Here is a 22,578-nt window from a genome sequence, read left to right as displayed (position 1 = left end):
GAAGAGCTGGCACTGGGAGATGGCAACTGGGAGGTCTGGCCTATTCTCTTGCCCAAATTGTGATTGTTTTCCAAGTCACTGGAGGAACTATGGAAAGCAGACAGCAGCATGTCTTGTTACATCAGCTGTATGGAAAGCTTTCAACCCAAAAATGTAACTGAAGCTTTCGTTTTCATGGCAGCTCAGTGTTGCAGTGGCCACGTACTCCACTGATGAGTGGAATCTTAAGATTCAGAACACGTTTCCTATGAGGTTAGCAGGGGGAGTTGGGAAGGAGAAGCAGCCAGGTGGCTGTGAGCACATACTATAACCGTAGCACCCTCCAGCTTATTCCTCAGTAATTCCAGCCTCAGAGATATGTCAAAGGATGTTCCTCCTCCAGAGGTTATTGGCAGGAATTAATCAAGGATTTCTCATTGAAACGTCTCTGTTGTAAAATAATTCATTAAAATCAAGCCTGTTTTCAGGAGAGGGCTTGTTCTGAGGCTATCCTATCACATCCTGTCTTTTTTAATCATTCTTACAGGGGAGGTTTTGACATTGTTGAAACATCTGCTTTGAACAATTTCTTTTATAAACTTCGCTCCTTGAAATATGTAAATGGAAGCCTCAATTGAAAAAGATAAGACAAAATGAAGACTTGTGCTGGGAAAAAAAAAAAGAGAGAGAGAGAAATGAAGGTGAATTTTTGGTTCCGATAGAAATGGGGAGAAAAATATGTTTAAAATCACATTCATAGTGGATGGAAGGATGTTCCTCCTTTTGTTCCCAAAAGGGATGGGTAAACATTGAGCTGGAAATAAGCACACAGAGCAAAATAACAGTTAATTCCTGCTTTGCATAAAGAGTGCTTAAGTCCTGATATCAATATGTTAGTGTGTGATGTGACCATCTACTGCTCCCTGCAGCACTGTCAGGAGCACTGGGCTCGCTTCTGGCCCTGCCCTCACCATGTTGCTGTTGGTGCGTGGCCTTTAATACTGAGTTCTGCACACCTCAGTCCAAACCCCCTGAGAATTCCAACTTTGTAAAGACAGCAGAGTCCACACAAGGGATTGCAATCATACTGGTAAGTTGAGGGTAAGGCTGAAAATCAGAGCTGGTGTACATGAATGACATCCCAGCAGCCTGGTGGAGTTGTGTTATCTCATAGCAGCTTCCCAAGAGGGGCTTGCACAAAAAAGGACCACAATATGGAAGTGACAGTGTTATCCTGGCTGCTTCAATTTGCTCCACCTGATGCTGCAGCAGATAAAACTGGAGGTAATGTGAAGAATTTGCTAGAAGAAATTTCCTTGAGACATCTTTGCAAAAGCCATTGGAGCTACAGCAAAGTGCTTCTCATTTCATTCGGATTTGAGGTCATATTTGATATGCTCAAATATAACGAGCAAACGAGGTAAAAGAAAACAATTATTGTTGACGTGTGCTGCTCTTATGCAAAACCCAGCACTGGTTTATAGCTGCTTGGAAAAGCAGCCTCAATACAATTGCCTTTCTCTGCATAAGAAGTACGGACTATGGCTGGGAGGCAGCTGGTGTTGTTTGCTCAGCTCTTTGGCAGCACCATTCTCTCCAAACAGTCTGGATAGACTCTCTTTAAAGGAACAAAGAAGGCAAAAAATACAAACAAACAAACAAAAAGCCTGCAATCATTTCCTCAGCAAAGGCAGCTAAAGGAACTCGGAGTCTTGAAGGGCAGTTCCTTCTTTCTTTTGTGAGTAAAAAGAATGTCGCTTTGCAGTAGTGGTCTAAGTGTGGGATTTCTCATTTTCAAGGGGTATGTGTTGAGAACTTGAGTATTCACTAAGCCCATGTTATCTGCAAGGTCCCCTTCTAATAAAGAATCTTAACTTCTGTGTGGGACAAGAGCATAGAATCAGAGACCTCTGAGTTGGAGATCCTTAAGGTCACTTAGTCCAGCATCCCTGTAGTGAGTGGGGCCACCTTCAGCTCCATCAAGTGTCTCTGCTAACCTTTCTTTGGAGCTTTTGGAGCTCAGCGCTCCTTTGTAGACTCATTACTTGTAATATCAACTCATTTAAACTCAGCTACGTTCCTGCACACAATACCTTGAAGACCTTGCCGTTGTTATCCAGAAGGTAATTCTTTCACTTGTTTTTGCCCAAGTTTATAGCAATTTCAAGCTAGTTGACAGTGCTGCCTTGGAAACAGTCTCAAGCAGAGGCACAGTTCTCTTTGGACTCTGAACAACTACAATGAAATGTGCATCAGTTGCCCTAAGCAGGGGTGCCATAGAGAAGCACCCCCAGCTCTCCAACCCTCAGCACACACAGCAGCAGCCCCCAGTATGGACAAGGGAATAGCCAGGCTGAGCTAACTGGGAAACCACCATGCAACTGAGATGTTCTAAAAGATATCGGGGGCTTCTGAACATCAAGAGAAAATGCACTCTGGTCTGGGGGCCCATCTTGCATCGTGCGCTGATTGAGTGCAATGGAGCTGGCAGCCAGTATAGAATGTGTGTGTAAGGGGAGTCAGCCTCAGGCTGAAGGGCAGAAAGGGAGGCAGGATTTCATTCATTGTAAAACTTAGCTTTAATCCTTCTCAATGTAGTGCTGCCACACAGAGTTGCAAGGGTTTGTTCTTGCTTAGTTTCCCTTAGTCAAAATAATTCTCAAATCCCTACCGTGGGTACAATGAAACCATTTATGTTCAAACTGGAAAGTGGGAATGGGAACTGAGCGCAGTTTCATGGGGTTTGTCTTTTCGTTTCCTCCCTTTTTTGAAACAGAAAACCCAAATGCCAGAGCTCATTTTCTTGAAAGCGGACTCTGAGACAGGATCCAGCCCCTTTCCCATATGGCAGCAGCCTGGTGGGAAAGGTCAGGTTCAAACACCTCCTTTAAATCTGGCCTTCCACACTGGAGGTTGCCCTTTCTGGTTTGTGTTTATGTCTGTGTGCTGGTCTGTCTGTAACTGCAGTGTATGGACAGTGCAGAAGAGCCCCATAAGGAATGCTTTATCCACCTGGCTCTGCCAAGCAATTGCACTGTGAGCACAAGAACCTCTTCCCAAGTAATATTTCACGGAAGCTGATGTTTTTCCACAGAAAGCTTTGGTTTCAACAAATCAGCACTTTCCAACGGGGAAGTGTTTTGCCAAAGAAATTCCCCAAATATTTCGTTGTGGTTGTGGTAGCTCCTCAGTAGGGGGAGTTCTGGTATGCTCAGTTATAGGCGCACACCCAAGGATTTGGAGAACGTCACCAAGTGCTTCCATGAGTGTGGTTGGCATATGAGGAAGCAATGAGAGCCCCTGGGGTTTCTGCTCTTCTTTAGCCTTTATTAACTCCCATTTTGCTCTTTTTCACGCTCCTCCATTAAGCAGATGCTGTGTACCAGTGTGCTCCGCTCTGATTCCCCCTTGGGACAAGTTATTCCAGGGCAGACACCTTTCTACCATTCATCCTATGGGAACATAAGCAGCAAAAAGCAGCACTGGGATGGATGTGTTGCCTTACCTTCAACGCATCTGTTTGTTCTGCAAACATGCAAACCCATTTAAAGCGTTATCTCTGTCTCTTAAGTTTATCCTGCTTCTAGCTCTGCCCCTGAAGCAGATCATGTAAGCACTGCTAAGTCTACAGCAGGAGCAATCAGAGCAGGAATGGGGTTAATGTGGGAAGAGAGGGAGGGAAGGCAATGCCAAGAAAGGAATATTCCTCAGGTAAGAAGCAGATTAGGAAGCAGGCGTTGGTCTGAAGCCTTTCTTCTCTTTCTAACTCCAGCTGTTTCTTCTCTGCTTTCTGCTGGTGATGAACAGCAATGCAAAACAAGCCTCTACAAGCATCTGTCTTCAGCTCAGAAAATGGCTCTCCCTGCCCTCCCACCTGGCTGCCAGATCTGTCTCTCCCCATTCAGCAAGACCTGTCCTCCCTTTTACGTTTGTCAGGCCCAGTATGTAGCAGGAGACATTGGGTTTCTGTGCACAGCATTTGTTCCCACTCTGCTTCTCCCCACCCATCCCCCTCTGCTCTCTCCCCTCCCTCCTTGTTAGACGTGATTACATGTTGTTTGGCCTCATTCCACTAAGGTTACTTTGCTGTATCATCCTGAATTTGTGCATAGCAGAACAGCTCCAAAGATCTCCCAGTCTGAACCGAATGACAGAGTAAGCAGAGTTCGTTAAGATAAATAACAGCGTGGCATGAAACGTAGCCCTGAAGTAATCAAAACTGAAGTTTGAAGCAGTGCCTGAGTGTAAAGAAGTCTGTTGCGTTGCTGCCTGAGCCAGCCAGAAATGGGGTCTCGAAAACAGCCTGTTTTATATGCTCTATTTAAACCTGTCAGCTCTCCTAACAAAGACATGGGTGCTCATAACAAGGAGAGAAAAAGCAGTTGGGGTTGGGGGATATCTGTGACCGTATTATAGCACTGAGCACATAAATTCCTCCCTGGATCCCTGAACCTGGGACGTTTTTTATGTTGTTGTTGCTGTTGTTTCTACTGGGGCCGGTGGCAGAGGAGAGCTGTGATTTAAACCCAGGAGTGGAAACGTTTTCTATCAGGCAGACTTTCTGTGCCATGAAATGCAGCTGAGTGCCTCCTTCTTCTTGTTCTCCTGTGTGTGTGCCTGTCCCATTTCTTTAATCTGCTTGTTTGCAGTGTTTGTAGTGCTCCATTTTAAACTTGCTGTGACTTTACCCCCGCTGTCTTTAAACCTCTTTGTTCCTCAATTCGGCTTTATTTTCCCCTCCGAATTCTTGTGTTATTACTGCTAAACTTTTGCTCTTAGAGCAAACGTTTGAGGACCGAAGAGTAGATGAGAAGAATGTGAAGTTCTGTACCTGTCAGGCACGAGGCAGGGTGCAGCAGAGGAGGCCACAAAGCTGTCTTATCCTTGCATTCTGCTATCAGCATTTACTACTGTCAGAAACAGGATGCAAGGCGAGATGATCCAGTTCTGCAGCTCTTGATGCTCATCGCTGAATTTATTTTGGCAACTCCTCCCCTGCAGCTTCCATGAATCAACAGATACGGTGTATAAACCAGGAGGAAAAGTGCAGCCTGGTTGTCCTGAAGGAGCACACAGTGTAAGGATGCAATGGTTTAGTCACGGGCGTGGGTTGATGGTCAGACCAGCAGATCTTAGAGGTCTTTCCAACCAAAGAGAGGTGCTTCAGTGGCACAAGGATATGGTGGTGTCACTGTGCCTGGAGTTATTCAAGAGCTGTGGAGATGGGGCACTGTGGGACATGGTCAGTGTATGGTGGGATGGGTTGGGGTTGGGCTAGATGACCTTAGAGGTCTTTTCCAACCATAATGACTCTATGATTCTATTCAACAAGATGCTGATCTATGCTTTTTTGATGAAATCCTATTCCCACCAACAGGAAACATCTTGCAAAAAAAAAAAGGCATTGTCTGCTGCCTCCTGTGGTGTCAAGAGCTGGTTTCTTGTTGCCTCGGGTTTCTATAGTGCAAGGACAGTGTTGGATTCAGTGCAAAACAGTGAGGCTAAGGGGGATTGGTGGATAAACATCATCATGCAAGTTCCAAATCCTTAATTTGCAGATCATCAGCTTCACACTGTAACTCTTGGGAGACAAGGTCATCTGCTTTATGTGCTGGGAAGGTGCTTTTGCAAATAAGGGTGTTTGTTCAACATTGCTGATCCCTGCTGATCCGTTATGAAAGCCACATTAGTTATTGTACCCACACACTATGTGCAGTCATGTGACGCTTGAGGCCTGAAATACATTTAGCGAGTCAGAAGAGATAAGGCAGGCTACAATCTGGCTTTCTTCCCTTAGGTTTGCAGAACGTGTTTGCAGATGTGTTGATCTTTAGGAGGCTGGCAGGAGGAGGGGGAGCATTTTCTCCAATTGCCTATTTCAATACCAGAGGATGAGGTCATCTTTAACACCTCCAGTAGCTGCGAAGGCGTCCCTCCCACAGCCTGAGCTGTGCTGTCTCCATTTTACATCAGCGATGATTTCCAGCCATGGTGAAGTGGACGTGGCTGTGGTCATTTCACCTGTTTTCATCAGTGAGCTGAACAGGTTACATCTCAGTAATGCCAATTGCAACCAATGGGTCAAAACAGATCACCTCATTAGTAAACCAGTGTGCAACCAGCATCTCAGCTAGGACACTTCTATGTTGCATCACATTTTGGTCCAGCAGCACAGGCGCAGCTTTTCTTCTATTTGTAAATAATCATTCTCCCTCCAACACTTTAAAATGTTTCCTGTAAAGCCATAGATGTCATTTATCAATGCCTCTGTGTGTTACCGTAGATGAAGGATTCATAGCAGTGGCTGTAGCCATTGAATATTTAAGGGTGTGGGCAAGCTTTGTCACACCACTGGCTAAGAGAATGGCACAGATGGGATCCAGGAGGGGAGGTATTCTCCTCCCTGAGCCAGGTATGTAGTTACAGTTCCTATTCCAGCTCTCCTATGGGGCTTTTGGGCTCTGAGGTGTTGGTGCATCACCAGAGGCTCATCCACACCTCTGCTGCCCCAGGAGCGTGCAATGCCTGACCTGCTCAGCCCACTTTGCACTGCAACAGTAAATTAAACATCCTCATTAGCTTATTTGATAGTTGAATAAAATGCTTTGAAACACTGGCACATTAACTGCAATCAAGTTTTGAAAGGTCTCTGGTTGCTGGAAGGAAATTAGCCTGATAAATCGCTCTTTTCAATTAAACAAATGGGTAATTTTTCACAAGCAAGCCCAGAAGCTATCATTTGGGAAGGGTGGTTTTGTGTTGTTTTTCTTCTTCTTCTTTTTTTTTTTTTTCTTTTCATATTTTACAAACCATTTTTTTTCTTAAAGAACAGGTTTATTCAAGGACTGGTTGGCACTAGAGGTATAAGGCAGCAGCCTATAAAGCCATCCCGCCCCTCTGCCCCACACAGCCCCACGGGGGTCTCGGGGTAGAACCTTCTGAATTGCTCTCCCAAAGTGATAACAGCTAATGGTGTGACCTTGGTTCTCTGCCTGCCTTTATGCTCCTCTGTTTACATGTTTGTGTAAGGAATCATTACCCTCCCTGGGTCAAAAAGGCCCGTTTAACTGAAGCAAAAAGTCCCAGGATAATTATAGTTACTAAGTAACTTTCGTCTCAGAATGAGCTGCTTAAGGCTGTTGAGGTGTGTGTTGGCTTCTCCTTTGGTCCAAACCAGTGTCGGACCTCAGTGTACCTCCAGTCCTCAACAGTATGAAGACAGCCTGCATTCAAAAAGCACCCCCTGAGCTTAGAAGCCAGAACAGATTGCATCCATTGTGTATTAAATCTAGACCCCAGAAATGCACACACTGAGCCCAGTTTCACACCAAAGCTATGGATGTGCTAAGAACTTCATATGCTCCGTGGCAGGAAAGCAAATGTTAATATAAACAACAGTGGTTCTGGATTTGTCTCGCCTTGGGCATATTTATCCAGGGCATTGCCATTACATCATTCACATTAAGACTTGTACTGTCGGCTGTTTCAGATCCTAGAAGCTGACACAAGCTCTAGTCCATAGGTCAAGATGCTGTCAGACATCAGGTGATCCTGAATAACAGAACTCTGACAACAGCGGGGTAATGGTAATAGTAATAGTCAGACAAATCGTGTGAGATTAGAAACTGTGTGTTAAAACCCATCTGTAAAAGGCAACCACAGCTTCATCTTTGAGGACTGAATACGGCAGTTTGGGGCTTTTTATGGTGTCAGAAGAGACCACAAATGATACAAGAACTTCCTTCCACCAGCAACATAAAAAACAAAAGCAAAGCTATCCTACTGTACTTTGGAGTAGCTGCATAAAACATGATGATTCATGTGATTAGAAATTCTCCTTTATTTTTCCTCTGTGTACAGCGCTGCTCTCGGTGAACCGTTCATCACAGTGCGTAATTACATCCCTTTCACCTCAACTGTTTTCCATTTCTTTTTCCTGAAACGCTGGTTGTTCTGGAGTGGCTCGGCGTGGCTGGAAGCAATCTGCACACACAGGCTGTTGGCTGCGGTGTGGCTTATGAGAGATTCAATGGAGCACTCATCTATTGGGATGGTCTGTCAAGGCTCAGCTCTTCATTGAGCAGCAAGTGATCAGAGTACCTAGTCCTCCTTGAATCATAGAATCATTAAGGTTGGAAAAGACCACCATACCACTGACCACGTCCCTCAGTGCCACATCTCCATGGTTCTCAAACACCTTCAGGCACAATGACTCCACCACCGACCTAGAACTGCTGTATCAATGCATCATCACCCCTTCTAAGGTGAAGTTCTCCCTTACACACGACCTGAACGTCTCCTGGTGCAACTTCAGCTCCCTGAGCCCTGAATGAGGCCGTGCCTTTTATCTGAAACACAAAAATGGCATCTATCCAAACCCAGATCACAGGCTCACACTGAGGTTTGTTTTGCTGCTATCTCATCTTCCTGTTTGCTTGTCCGCTCTCCCCATCTCTCTTTGTTCTGTGTGCCCAGACTGTGCTGTGGTAACTGACGTTGGGAGCCGTGTGGGCAGGGGATGGGTTTTGTTTTTAATAGAAAGGAAGAAAAAAAACCCAAAAAGAAGCGTAGTTACATCATCTTTCACAACAGGTCCCCCGCTCTGTGGCTGGGCCAAGGGAGCCCATAAGAGCTGCAAAAATAGGAAAAACTCAGAGTGGCAATAATGAAATGATGTATGTAATAGCAATACGTCCTAGTCTGCTTCTCGCATGGAAACTCCCAGGTATACCTGGCAACAAGGGAGAGAAAGAGCAGAATGCTAATGACAAGCGGAGGAGGGGGCACCTAATTGCGCTCTGGCTAATTGCCAGTTTGCCTGCTCTTGAACAGCCCACCCGTGCTGAGCTAGGCATATTTTTGGCCTAGCTTTGTGTAGAAAACAGGGCTGGGTGTTGATAGGGCTGCGTGTTTTCCTATGGCTTCCTACAGTCAGTGGTGTGAAGGTCTGCAGAGCCACCAGGTCTGAATACAGCGGCCTTCAGGGTTTGGTAAACCCAGAGCAGCAGGTCAGACCCAAGGAAAGAAAGTGCAATTGTGCAGAGCACCAGATGTAAGCTAACAGAATGGAGACTTTTTTTGTGGGTTTTGAGGGGGATTTTTTTGTTTTTCTTTTTTCTTTTTTCTTTTTTTTTTTTTTTTGGTTGCTTGTTTGTTTGATTCTCCTTTTTTTAGCCAATCCAGATGACTGACTCAGGGCCTCTTTTCTCCTTCCCCGCAGGCAGAACAGAAGTCTCTGCTGATTTGCTTGTTGCAAAAGGTCCCCGTTGACTTTACCTTTGGGTTTATTCTACCATCTCTCATTGTTTCACGTAAGCATTTCTCTGGTAATTAGGCTGGTAATGACATAATCCCTGGTGGCCTTCCTGGAGCATCAGCCCTCTCTGGTTGAGAAAGCTCAACTCAGGGGCAGCAGATTTTGTCTCTAAGTGGGGAGGCTGAGAGTCAATAACTGCAAACGTTGCCCCGATTATGATGGAAAACCTTTTAGAAGAGGAAAGTTTTGCTGCATTTCCTAGAAGTGATTCAGAATGCATTTGGTCTCCTATGGAAGCTCATAACAACCTTGGAGGTGAATGTTTTGTCCCTGGCTGCTTCCTTCTGGACTCTGAGGTCTTCACTGTCCTGGAGGAGCACAGATAGCTGTGATCTGCAGGTGCAGGTACTTTTTGTGGCTGGGCACAGATACGTTCTGAGTTTTGAAGCCCAAGACCTTGAACTAGCAGTGGAAGCAGATTAAAAACCCTCTTCAGCTTCCTAAACTGCAACTGAACTTCTGCGATGAGGCGATGAAGGAAAACAACCCCCTGGTTTCCAAGGGCTTTTTGAAACGCAGCAGAGATTTGATGTTTTCTCTTTGTTGCCTTTTCCTCTAAACGATTTCAAACTACCCGTGGATACGAATGCCTTTAATTTCAAGGTTTTCCTTTTGGGATACAACAAAGTGGAGGCAGCCTCTCAGAAGTTTGGCTGCAGGCAGGAGAAGAACAGACGTGTCCATGAGGGGATGCAGCCATCTATGGGAGCTGGAAGAATAGAAAGGATTGGGAAGTTCTGGTTTCAGAAGCCTCTGAAGCCCACCTGATCTCACTCCCTGCATTGCACAGGGGCACCCACAGCTCCATCAGATGCTCAGAGCCCCTCCAGCCTGATCTTGGGTGTCTCTAAGGATGGTGCATCCACCACACCCTTGGGAAGCCCATGCCAATGCCTGACCATCCTTATTATAAAGAACTTTTTTCTTGTATCCAATCCAAATCTCCCCTCTTCTAGTCTGAAACCATTTCCCCTTGTCCTATTACAGCTGACCCTGATAAGGAACCTGTCTTGTTCTTTCTTATTACTCCCTTTATTTCTTTGGAGGTAAACTGATGCAGGCTGCGTATTAGAAGCACAGGAGAATGAACCGGATGAGAGGAGAATGTTTGTTTATGATGGGAATTCGGGTGGAGAAGGATGGAGAAGGACCCTGCATGCCACCCATAGTCAAAGGGTAAGTGTAATAAAAATAACAATCAAAGGGGAAAAGAAGCGGCGAGGAAAAGGAATAAAAGAACAAAAGAAAAGAAAAGGAAAGAGGCAGCGTTAGAAATAAAGCCGGAAGATTAACATTAAGAAGAAGAAAAAGAAAGATGAGGCTGGTTCCGATAGGTCCCGCCCGCTCCCGTCCCGCGGCGGCGCGGACTCCAAGGCCCGACATGCGGCGGGGCGCTGCGCATGCGCTGTGCGACGGGTTTGAGTGGCAAGTTGTTTGTTCAGCGAGCCCAGCTGCTCTGCCCGGCTCCGCTCCGCAACTTCGGCACCATCATCCCCACCCCAGGAACCGGGTAGGGGGAGAAAGAGCCGGGTAGAAGGGAGAAAAGAGGGTAAAAAATAAGAGGGGGGTGAAAAAAATACCCTACCAAAAACAACAACCACCAACAAGGCAGCGACAATAACAGCCCCCCCCCCCATCCCCCCCCCTTCTCCTCCCCATTCAAAAAACACAAGATAAACCTCGGGGATAGATGAACTACAAATGAGAAAGAGGAAAAGATGGAACTGCACATCTTAGAGCACAGGCTCAGAGTGGCCAGCATAGCCAAGGAGAGCATCCAGTTGTTTACCTATGGATTAATCAAACTTGCTTTCCTGTCCTCCAAGACGAGGTAGGTGCCAGGGATGGGGCAGCGGGGGGGGGGTCCTGGTCGGGGGGTCCTATTTGTTGTATGGGGGCACGGGGCAGCGTTATGGGGTGGGGGCAGCTCCGTCCTGCGGGGTGCGAGGGGGCGGGGGGGACCTTGGTGCTGTAAGGATGGGGGGTGCTCAGCTTCCTGCAAGGGGTTGAGGGGTCACCCCCATTGAGATGGGGCGGGGGGTACCCAGCCTATATAAAGGGGTTGGGGGGGTGGGGAGGGGGGCAGCCGGCTGTGCGAGGAGGAAGGGGGTTAAGGAAGGGGGCAGCTTATCCATAGGGTAGGGTTTGTTGGGGGTGGGGGGTGCAGCAGCCCGCTGGGTGCTCCCCGCAGCGCTCCGTCCCCATCCCAACCCAGGGCTCAGAGCTGGAGTTGGGGTCCCGCAGTCACATCGGGTCGACCCCTTCTGGGTCCCATTTGTTCGGCCCGGGTTGGGAACAGGTGGGGGCCGAACAACAAAGGGACAACACAGCGGCAGCAGCGGGAGGAGTGGTGCTGCTTTGCTTTTTTTATCCCTTTTTTTTCCCCCTTTCCTCCTCCCCCCCCCCCCCCTTTTCTCCTTTCGGGTTGTTGTTGCTTACAGCGCTTATTCCAAAAGCCTCGTTTGCCTTTACGAGGCGATTCTTCAACGCTGCCAAATGGATGGAAGGGGGTGGTGGGATGGGGGGGGGATGGAGGGGGTTGGAAATGCCCACCTTGCACTTGGCCCTGTGTAAAAGCCGTGCTGTTGGGATAGCTGGAGAGAGGGAAGGGAAGAAAAGCAAATGTAGTGGAAGGCACCGGGAGGAATTTTCCTTTCTTAGAGGGAAGGAAAAGCTCATCGCTCTGCCCCTATTCCTTGTGTGTATCTGAGCGCCTGGGCCTTCCCCAGCAAAACAACTGGAATTGCAAATGCTTCTTCTCTTGGCTTCCCTCGGCTGGTTGACTTTGTGGCTCTATTCAGTACAGAGGAATGGCAATGTAAATAATACAGCCCGAACTCTTCTTGTTTTTCCTGCCTGGTAATTAGGATTTCAGCTTTCTCCTCAGATTGCATTCTAGTGACGAAGGTGGGAAATTTTCTTTGGCAGCGGGACAATAATAAATAGCTAATAAATTTCCTTTTTTATTCCTTGAAATTGTTTTATCCCGGGCTGTAATTCAATCCTCTCCGTGCAATAAAGCTCACGGATGAATGGACCTATTTGTGGTGTAATTTGATTACGGTCCCTTATCTTCCAGCTAAACTTCATGCATTGAAATCTCACTCTGATTTGGGGCTCATCCCATTCTGCTCAGTGCTGTGCAGTGTGTGCACATCAGCTCCTTGTTTACTGCCATCCCCGAGTGCTCCATGGGGTTCCCAAAGCTCTTCAGGCTGATATTGCTCTTTTTCATGTGTTTTTTTCATTACTAATTGAAAAGCAGTTGCTGACTGGGGTGTGTGTGCTAATGCATAAAGTATCACTATTCACATCAGCAAGGAGACCTTTAAACCTGTCTCTATGGCTGAGGCATTGGCGGGGCATTGACTTATTTGTGTATTTTGAGTTCATGGCCATTCATCTTTTTTTTGCTCGGTGTTAAATTCATCTCCGGTGTTGGAGAGGGCTCAGGGCAGCACTATTGCTCCAGGTGTGCCAACCCCTCTTGCATGCAGCACTCAGATCAGAGCCATGCCCAACTGCTGCTCCTATGGGCTCTGACCCTTTCTGTGCACCACCAGCAGTTCCATAGGATCTGACTGGTCAAGAAAAGCAAACTGTCTGTGGAATGGTTTTGCTTGGCGTGGGAAGCTCGTGTTTATTTCCCTTTGGAATGGTTGGGTTTTTTTTGGAGGTTTAGGAGAGAGGAAGGAAAGCTGGTACTGCTGTTGGGACAGACAGGATGCCCACCCCATAGCCTGGTGGTGTGAGAAGGGTGTAGGTCTCCAGGAGGTGTATATGCATCAGATCCCACTATTCCCCCTCACTTTAAGAAGTACCTTGGGGATGGTGGCTTATTCATAGCAAGGCAAATATCCCCTCCTGAGCACCCTGCATGAAAAGGGAGGGTGAGAAGGAAAAGGGGAGGATGCCCCGTGTCCCTGCTGCTCTTTTCTGGTGAGCTTTCAAAGTTACCACCGATGCTTTTCCCCATTGAGACCTTAAACAGTGTTTATCTATGCTGCAGGGCTGCCCATAGGAAATAATGATCGGTGGGATGGATGCAGTCCAGAGAGGCTGCGATGACATCGCTGGTATCCTTGTGTTAGGAAACGCTCTGGTTTTACAGAGGCTCTTATCTGGGAGGAGTATTGGAATCTCTTTCACTTCCTTATACACGAAGGAGAAGGGCTGGAATAAATGTTGAAATCTTGAATTGTTTTCCTTAATCCTCTCGGGAAGAAGCGGTAACAAATACCCCTCTCTTTAGTTGGCCTTTCACTACTTTGCCTGCCCCTGCTCATGTCACGAGCCTTTTAATTTAGCTTCTGTTACAACGGCACTATTTGATTTCATTTTTGTGCGAAAAACAACAATTTTGGAACAGTTCCGATGGCCAGAAGCAAGAAAGCAGTTAACGAGGTGAAGAGGTGAGAGCAGCAGTGAATAAAGCAGCAGGAAAAACACATTGAATCGTAACAACTTTGCATTTTATGCAAAGGTGCCTTAAGACAGATAGTCCAGTGGTAAGTGATGGTGAAACTCCAGCTTAGTTGTGCTGCTAGTGCTCTGCTTGTGCAAATGACCACAAACCTATTGATCGTAGCTCTGCCGGGCACCCTAGTGGAGGATCAGCTCCATGTCGTTTGTTGTTGCATGCTGAAATTTGCATCTATCTCATCTTCTTCTTGATCCTTGTAGTGCTTTACTGACTTGGGGGTTCCTCAGTGTCGAGGATCTCCAGCCTGTTCTGAAGGTGTGTGTTGTGTTGGTGGGTGTCAGAACACTCATAAGGACATTTCTTTGTCCCATCCCTGCAGGCATTCAAGGCCAGGATGGATGTGGCTCTGGGCAGCCTGGGCTTGTGGTTGGTGACCCTGCACATTGCAAGGGGTTGGAAATGGATGAGCATTGTGGGCCTTTTCAACCCAGGCCATTCAGTGATTCTATGATGATTCTATGATTCTCTTTTTACTATATTAAAGAGTGAATGGAGAGGGAGGACTTGGATAGCTCTGAACCACTGGTATATGTGGTAGGAAGGAGTAAAGTGAGCCTGAGCTTCTCTTTTGGGTTCATAAAAATATACATGAAGAGTCCTGGAGAATAAAGTGGGGTCGGGGTTCTTCTAAGCACTGTGTCCATATAATATAATTAGCCCCTGCTTGCTGATTTCTGGGTAACACTGTGATGGACTGTTGAACATCAGGGGTCAATGAGTTACCAAACAACCTGCCCTCTCTTGTAATATAATGCTTCGGTGGTAACCAAGGAATTAAAGTACCTGAGAGAGAAAGGTATTACTTCAGTTCTAACAGTGATAAGTTATAGTTAGGATGAAGTTGAGTGCAGTGAGAAGTAAAGAGTGATAAATGGGCAGAGCAAACTGGATTTTCTTCCATCTTTGAACAAGCAATGGAGTCAGGTTTGTTATTCTTGCTGAGTTTGTGATGTCCCTTTTGCTTGGTAGTGTGTAAGGAACTGACACTGCTATTGAGAAACAACGTGGTGTTGCTGTTAATATGAGTGTTTGCCATTCCCTGATCGCTTGCCCTGAAATCAGAGGTGCTGTAATATAGGTCTGCTTTGGGTTTCACTTTGGGGTGTAGAGCTTGCTGGTGGGCAGTCAGCACTGTAAGAATCCAATGGAAGAGAAGGACAGAATAGATGGTTTATGTTGAAGCCTCATGAAGGGCATAAGATCTTGAATTGTGTGTGTCCTTAGTTTGTGTTCTGGGCTGCTGGATGTCCTGGCTGGGCTGTGAGGACATTCTGCACTATTTTAATACACGGAGCCTTGTAAAGAGCAGGTTTCCTTCCTGGTGGTCTCTTATTGTTCATCTTCAAATGCCGTTATTATTTCCCTTTCTTTCCCTCCCCTGGTGGGCAGGCTACCTGGTGGGGCCCTGCTTTGTTTTCCTCCTGCCCTGCCATCCATCCCAGGGAACCAGATGGGATTCCAAAGGCAGAACAGCAACTCTGGATCAAACCACACCTGGCTGCTGTTGTAGTGGAATGGTTTTTGTTCCTCATTTCCAATGCTAAGCTGTTTCCATCCTTTGCTAGTGATATTGCACAGACACAGTGCATCAACTGAGGGTACAACTCATCAAAACTCCCTTCAGCTTAGTATTTATTACTTTAGGATGGAAGTCAGTATTTAAATGGAAGATGTGGCTTTCCTGCATGGCTCCCTTTGCCATCTTGGTGCTTCGGGTCTGTTAGGGCAAGTGTGACAGCTGGGCATTTGTCATCTGGAAGGAGCAGAGCAGTCGAGTTGTTCATTAACACAATAGTTTGAATCCACAGGCAGTTCCTACCACTGAGTTCTAAGTTAAATTAGGCCCCGTTTGATGGCTGAACCTATTTGACAATGCCTTGCTTGTGCTCTATAAATATGTAAATCTTTCCACTTAATTCGACTTTTTGTTTTTAATCTGTTGAGCACACTACCTCATTTATCTAATACACAGCTCCTTAATCGTCCTGCGTATTCTAATGCGTGTGGACAAGGGCTACAATCCCTTTTTTCAGGGGGAAAAACAGTGCAGATTTGTTCTTTTGTTTACTGCCAACTCCAGAGTAAACTCCAGCTCTGATCTGCTGATAGCTGAGGGCTGGTGAAGGAAGGATTATACAACAGGAATCTGAGGAAATAACTCCATTCATTGCAGCATCAACAGAGCAAAGCCTGTAAGTTGCAGTTGCCATCAGTGCTTGGACTGGATGGTCTCAGCCATCTTTCCAACCTCAATGATTCCATGCTTGCAAAGTGGAAAAGATCATTCCCACTGAGCTCAGCTTGGGTTTAGCATCTTGGTCAGAGAGGATGCTGGAGATGTCATAATGAGTTGCAGGCTGCACAACATAAGGATAGAGCAAAATGCAACCTTAGGATGTTATATGAAGTATTAAAATATGTGAATTTAAACAGAAAAGATGCTGGGGGGGCTTCTAAAGCTTGGAGGGGGGAGATTTACAGGTTTTGGTATGGATAGGACAGTTAAAGTGGAGGTGTGACTTTCTTCCCATCCTTTTCTGTTTGGGCTTTATAGAAGCACCGTGTCAGAGAATCTGGGTAATACTACGCTCTGGTTTTGGTGATGCCTGAATACTTATCCTACTTCTGTGCTTAGTAGTGTATTCAATGCTGTATTATGCCACAGAACATATCCTGTCATAGAGAGAGACTTGGTTGCAGTTGGCTTAGGGACCTCAGTGGCGATGGCCCGTGTTAATCGTCCTTAACACACATAGTTTCTATCCCTCCTAAACAAAGATCAACTCTCCTTTCTTGATAACTCCGAGGCGCTCCTGTGCAAATAAATACGGTCTCAGCAAAAAGGGAAAAGATTGTTCTTAATGATGAGAGATACTCTGCACGCACCTAAGCAGCTGTATGCATTTACATAGATTTACTCAGTCTTTACGTTTTGAAAATGATGGATGACTTATTTATTACCTGATTAATCTTTCAGTTGTGATCTTTTCCGAGCAGCTTTTGGGTGGAAATTGGAAGCTCGAGTTTAATGGGGTAACAAACAAGCTTTTTTATTTGCTGTTTTTTAAGTAATAAACAAAAGCAAATGTGCTGAGCGCTTAGAAAAATATCCGAACCTATTCAGTGTTTATGGCTAAGCAACTTAGTGTGATCTGGGCTGAACAAACTGAACTGACAGTGACTTGAGACCACCTGTGTCAAGACATGGGGCAGTTGGGTCTGTAGAGTTGGAGAGGGGGAGAAGCAAACAAACAAACACCGACCTGCTTGCATTTTCAGTTCCTAATTTGTTTCTCAACCCGGAATGAACCAGTGATCGTTCTGAGCTAAACGGAGTAATTAAGCAATGAGAAAACATTCTCTTTGTAGAAGATGCTCTTGCTGTCAAAATCTGGCTTATTGCGTAAATGGACCGGTTCCAGTTGCCATGTCACCCATTCCTCCTCAATTGCCTTGTTTCGTGTGCTGTGTGGTTTAGGCAATAAATACACTTCCTTCTATAATTCTTAGTCTTACACCTCAGATGTCATCGCCCCAAAAACGACTTCAGGTATCTTCAAATCAGACGTGTTGATGGTCAAATGAAATCCATCCGCTTGTTCTCAAGTCCCAACTGCTTTGCTCTCAAGTGAGCAGGTCAGAATTAACCTCTCAACATTGCATAGACTAATGTGGGACTGGGGCTACATGACCTCTCAGCTTTGGAGAGATCCCTCAGTATGGAGGACTGACTGTGTGCTGTGTTGCTTTATTGGTCCTCTATGTGGAAGTTTAATTTATATCCTTGATATAAGTAAGGGAAAGCATTAGATTGGCCTGGAGTCCAGCTGTATTCTGGTTTGACTCAACATCCAGCGCTGTGTTGTGGATGCTCTACAGGAAGAGCTGTGCTTTAGTTATGATACAGCTCGTGCAATCCTTCTTTAGCAGTGGTCATGCCATGAAACCACATTATGAGGAAGAGTTTTCTCTATGGTCTTTGTGCTCCTATTGGGTTTCGCTGTATGTTTCTGCATGGCCCTCATCATTCCTGTTGTGCAGTCACTTGTGCCTCATCCCATTGCCCATCACTGAGCTGCAGCTCTGTGCATGATCCAAAGGCAGAGGGTTTGTGCTGGGTTGCTGAGCTGTCCCGTGGTTGCTCTTGTGCTGTCATAGGCCAAAAATCCTTCCCCTTTTGCACAAGAGTGTGAAATCAGCCCGGAATGATTAATATAAAAAGACTTTGTGCATCCTGGACCCGTCTGAATGGCTTTGTTCGTTCAGATGGTGGCTGAATTGTAATCTCCGGCAATGATTTAAATATGAAACAGTCTCAGAACAATATGGTTATCTATTAGCTTCTGATGGGCTTGCAAAGCAGTGTATTTTCAGTGGGTGTCTCATTGTAGAAGTGATAATGACCTGCTTACTGAGAGAGGGGGAAAAAGTCAGCAAATAGCATGTATGTGTAAAATGTTTTGTGTCAGGTTGGTGTCCTAATGTGATATACAAAGTACAAGCTTTGTGTTCGTTTTCTTCTGTGTTCATAGTGTATCTTGTTACGCACATCTGTGGCTGTTAATCCATGTCTGAGAGACTTCCATGGCATGTTATTGCTGCTCGTCTCCTTTGGGGCTCTCACAGTTGGACTTTTTAACCTTTATTACCTATCTGATGGTTGAGTCGTCTTGTAGGGATTAAAATGAACACGTAAAGGTGTGAGTAATGTAGTAATGGCTTTTCCAAACTCATAGGATACCCAGGCACAGCTTACACGTATTACCGCTATGCTTTGAATATTACATTTGCTCCTTTTGTGTTCTTAATTCCAACAGTAATGCTTTTTTTTTTTCCCTTTCACTTGTGTTTGAAAGAGCTCAGTGACAGGAATAGAACAGCTCCTGGTTTCAGAATAGAGTGGTGCTTTTCCCTTGGCTTGTTTAAACATACGACAGATTATGTATTCCTTCCAGGATCAGCACAGAGAAGAAGGACGAGTCTTCCATAAAGCAGTGTTTAAAACAGGTTGGAACCTTTTAAGCACTTGTGGGATGTACCTGGTGTCAAGTTTGCTTCCCTCTTAACGCTCACTTAATATCAAATCCAATGTGAGTTGCTGAGAGTTGGTTGGGGTAATTAGAATGGGAGTCCTTCCTCGTCTTGCTGCTTCTGCCTTCATTTTTGCTTGCCTTTTCAGGCCCTGGTTTGTATAGGTCCATTAGTGAAAGCTTGCTCTGTTGTCTTCACCTATATGTTGAGTTGAAAGGTGTCCATCTGAGCTGTTAATAACAGCGGGCTTCCTGAACGTCATAAAGGAAACAGGAATGTACTTGTATGCTTGTGTTTGTGTATGTGTGTGTTAAGGAAACGCATGTATACAAGTGTACACACATAATACATATGTACATATGTTATTCCAGAGGCAGAGCACCATTTAAATGGGAATTGCCTCAATTGAGGGTAGCCTGTGCTGCCAAACAAAACCACATGCTTTAAGGGGCTCTAATAGCTGTTCTTCGGGATGGAGGACGTCTCTCTTCCCGATCCCCTTCAGATGACAGCTGCCACCGTGGAGGCTGAATGTGAAGAATCCATTTTCAGGCGCTGGGCAGGCTGCAGAGCTCAGAACAATGGCAGAATGCGGAGCTGCCAGCAGGGAGTCTGAGTGGACAAGTATAATCATGCACCGCTCAGCTTTCAAGGAAATTACAGTTAGCGCACTGACTTGCTCATAATAGCGACGCATTGTTTAGCTTAATAACTTATCAGCTCTCCAGGAACCAGCCAGCCATCACTGTCATCACACCCTGCTAATCATTCTGTTCTCCGTCTGCCCCGCCATGAACTGAGGACCTGTCACATCACCTATAAAACTGGCAAATGGAGTACGCTGTAATTTTGGTTTCCCTTTGCTCAGAAGGAACAACGTCGCCCACCTTTTTTGTTCTTCATTTCTGTCTTGGGTGTGATCACACGTTTAGGGGGGAGGGGGGGGTTGTTTTAAGAGTGGGGTTAAAAGCCTGAGCTTGAAAGGACGTCGTCAGGTTGTGTTGTGGATTCTTTGTTAAATTGCTTTTCTTTGTAGTAACTACTGGGGGAACCGAATCTGAAATCTGCTTTTCTTTATGAACATTGCTTTTCTGTAAAGCATTTGGGGATGGAGGGGCAGTTTTCCGCCTGGACTCCTGTCCATCACTGCTGAGTAGCTCAGTAATAGCAAAGAGTGATAATCCCTGCTACAAGACATGGAGTTTAGGCACAGGATGGTGAAGTGATTTACCCCCATGCAGGCAGAGAGCTGTGGGAGAAGCAGGATGGTGTAAGTCCTGCTCCCAGTAGGCTGTATATCCTCCCTGAGTGCGTTGGCTCCTTGTCAGGGGGCTGTTTGTCAGCAGCCAGCACAGAAGGAGCTGTTTCTGAGCATTTGTTCTAAAGGAACAGTAGCCACTGATACTCAAATACGTTGCACTGGATAATACATCCACATCTTTTCTTTAAGAGGTAACGCTTTAAATTCTTCTGGCTCTGCCTTTTATTGCTTGTTTTCTTACAGCCTGGTTGTGCTGTGCAGCTGAAGGGCAGGGAAGGGGGGTCAGGGCAATGGAGTTTGGGGTCGTGCTTTGATGTTGCCTGGGTATGTGGCTGTGGATGGAAAGCAAAACTTCCTATCTGAAGATTAATCCACCCAGCAGTAATGCATCTATAGCTTTAGACTACAGCTTGGGTAAATCTGGTGCTGTAACCAGCTCAGCACAGCCTGGGATGGGCTGGATGACCAAATGTCAGCCCTGCTTTTAGGTGGGTTTTTGTAGTCCATGCCAACCTGTGCTGCTGTATACACGAGAGCCTTTTGACAGCTGCAATGGCCAGAGACCAAATGAAAACCACTCTTGTGGAGTGCTGCAGAAGAGGCTCTATTTGCTCTCATTTAGGTGGACAGATCTTCCCATGGAGCAAAATGTCAGAGCTATTGGGACCCCCACCCTCGGTCAGCAGTGTAACAGTGGGGGGAGGTCTCAATGCGGGTCCATCCTTGGGGCTGAAATGATGCATCTGAGAAAAGGAAAGGGGGAAACAGATGGATGTGCCCGAATGAAACAAGCCTCCTTGCTGCTCTGAGTAACGCAGGCAGCTGTAGGGATAATATCCACTGAGCTCAGGGATTGTGCAAACAGTGGGGTGGGCTATTTTTATTAGGCCAAAATGAGTACGCTGGGATTTACATGAAATCCTGAGTATTTCAACGCATTGGGTTGTTTGGGGTGTTTGCTTTGGCTTCCCTTCTCTTCTGTCTGTTGTAGCTTGAGAAAGACAATTGTATCTCTCCGCTGGTGACGACCAGAATTAAAATAGGAAGGAGCCTTCTGCTGCAAGATTTATTGCCTGGCACATCTCTGTTGTCTGATGAAGTGTCATCTCTCGTTGTGTTTTGAGAAGATGCTGCCTGACTGCAATATCTCCGAACCATATGAGAAAGCAGTTGGCCGCATCTATTCTTGTCAATTATTGGAGATTTAGTTCGTGTGATAGAGGCCTTTGTATGTAGTATTGAGGGACTCAAATCCAGCCTCTGCTAATAGACAGAAAAGATCGGGTTGTTGTGAAATGACGGTCACTTTAGAGGCTTAGTTTTCTGCATGCTTCAAATGAATTCATGATTTCTGGCATCAAGAGGTGGGAAAAGTGCTGAGTAAATCTCTCTCATACCCAAGATTTCATAGTAAGGAAATACCTGAAGCTTACAGGTGGGTCTGTCTCTCCCATATGAAAGTTTCCCACTCAAACAGCAGTTTGCTGCCTTCATCTGAAAACAAATGGCAGTTGCTCAGGTCGTTCCTACTGCAGACATGTCCTGTTTTGTTGCCTTTGGTTGCTGTAGGGCTAACAAATGGCACTTACCTCGCTACCTGCACTGAAATACAGCTGATTTTCAGGTTATGCTTGACCAGAGTTTTCTCACGCAGAAGCTGTTTCTTTTCTCCCTTCCTCATGCCTACAGGTACAAGAATATAAATGTCAATATCTGAGCCAATTACTTTGTTATGGATCTGCCCTGTTAACCTAATTCTGCACCTGGCAAAGACAGCGAGTTTCTTTGCATTGATTGCAGCGAGCTGGAGCCCAAGCTGAAAAACTGGTGTAAGAGGCTCCATTGTAAGTGTAAGTCCTGTAGACTTCTGTTGTCACAAATTGAACATCAGAATGGTTGAGGTTTCTGGGAAAACAAACCATTTTGCTCGATTAAGCACGCATTTACGGCTCTTGGATTAATTCATGTTATGTTAAAGCCAGCTCTTGATTATCTCTGGGTGAATTATGTAAATGGAGAAGTTCCCGTACCAGGATGGCAGAAACACACCCAGGCTGGATCTGGGTGGGCAGGCTGAAAGCTGTGTGCTGTCTTCCTGGCATGGCATGGTCCGTTTTCCACCTCAGGAAGCTTAGCATGCTGCAGGGTTGGTGACAGTTCTTCCTCACCAACCCAATTCCAGGCTCATTTGTATCATTTCTGCTGCTTAGTTTTATCTTGCCAAGGCTTTCCCAACCTGTTGTTCTGCATAACTGATGCTTACAGTGCTCCCATCCTATTGCTTAGCAGCTCTGCTGCAGTTTGAAGCCATTGCACCCTGTGCTGGGCTTGAAGATGCTGATAGAAGCACTTGCACCTTTAGTATCTTTCCTATAGATGTCTTCTTTCTAGCTCTCATCACTGCTCAGGAGCAGTCTTTCACTGAGAATGGTCCATAATATGTCAGAGCATCTCAGACTGCTCAGTGGTGGCTGGATGTCATGCTGGGATAAGTGAAATCAGTGAATT

General features: G+C 45.9%; 1 protein-coding gene and 1 long non-coding RNA gene across 2 annotated transcripts in view; one reads left to right on the top strand and one right to left on the bottom strand.

Annotated features, from left to right (window-relative positions):
• Positions 1 to 9,032: 9,032 nt before the first annotated feature.
• LOC146757414 (uncharacterized) lies at positions 9,033 to 11,905 on the bottom strand. The gene is made up of 2 exons (XR_014936411.1): positions 11,849 to 11,905; positions 9,033 to 10,004 (listed from the first exon to the last, which is right to left on the bottom strand). It is a non-coding gene; the product is annotated as an uncharacterized LOC146757414 (long non-coding RNA).
• CASTOR2 (cytosolic arginine sensor for mTORC1 subunit 2) overlaps positions 10,716 to 22,578 on the top strand; it is a 69,104-nt gene continuing 57,241 nt past the window's right edge. Inside the window, exon 1 of the mRNA XM_015880921.3 lies at positions 10,716 to 11,126. Within this exon, the coding sequence (XP_015736407.1) occupies positions 11,014 to 11,126 (113 nt within the window). The 5' untranslated portion in view covers positions 10,716 to 11,013. The remainder of the gene's footprint in view (positions 11,127 to 22,578) is intronic.

Source organism: Coturnix japonica, chromosome 22, assembly GCF_054131305.1.
Source record: "Coturnix japonica strain WE chromosome 22, WE-NBRP24, whole genome shotgun sequence".
Classification (NCBI taxonomy): domain Eukaryota; kingdom Metazoa; phylum Chordata; class Aves; order Galliformes; family Phasianidae; genus Coturnix; species Coturnix japonica.
This window is presented reverse-complemented; position numbering and strand designations above follow the sequence as displayed.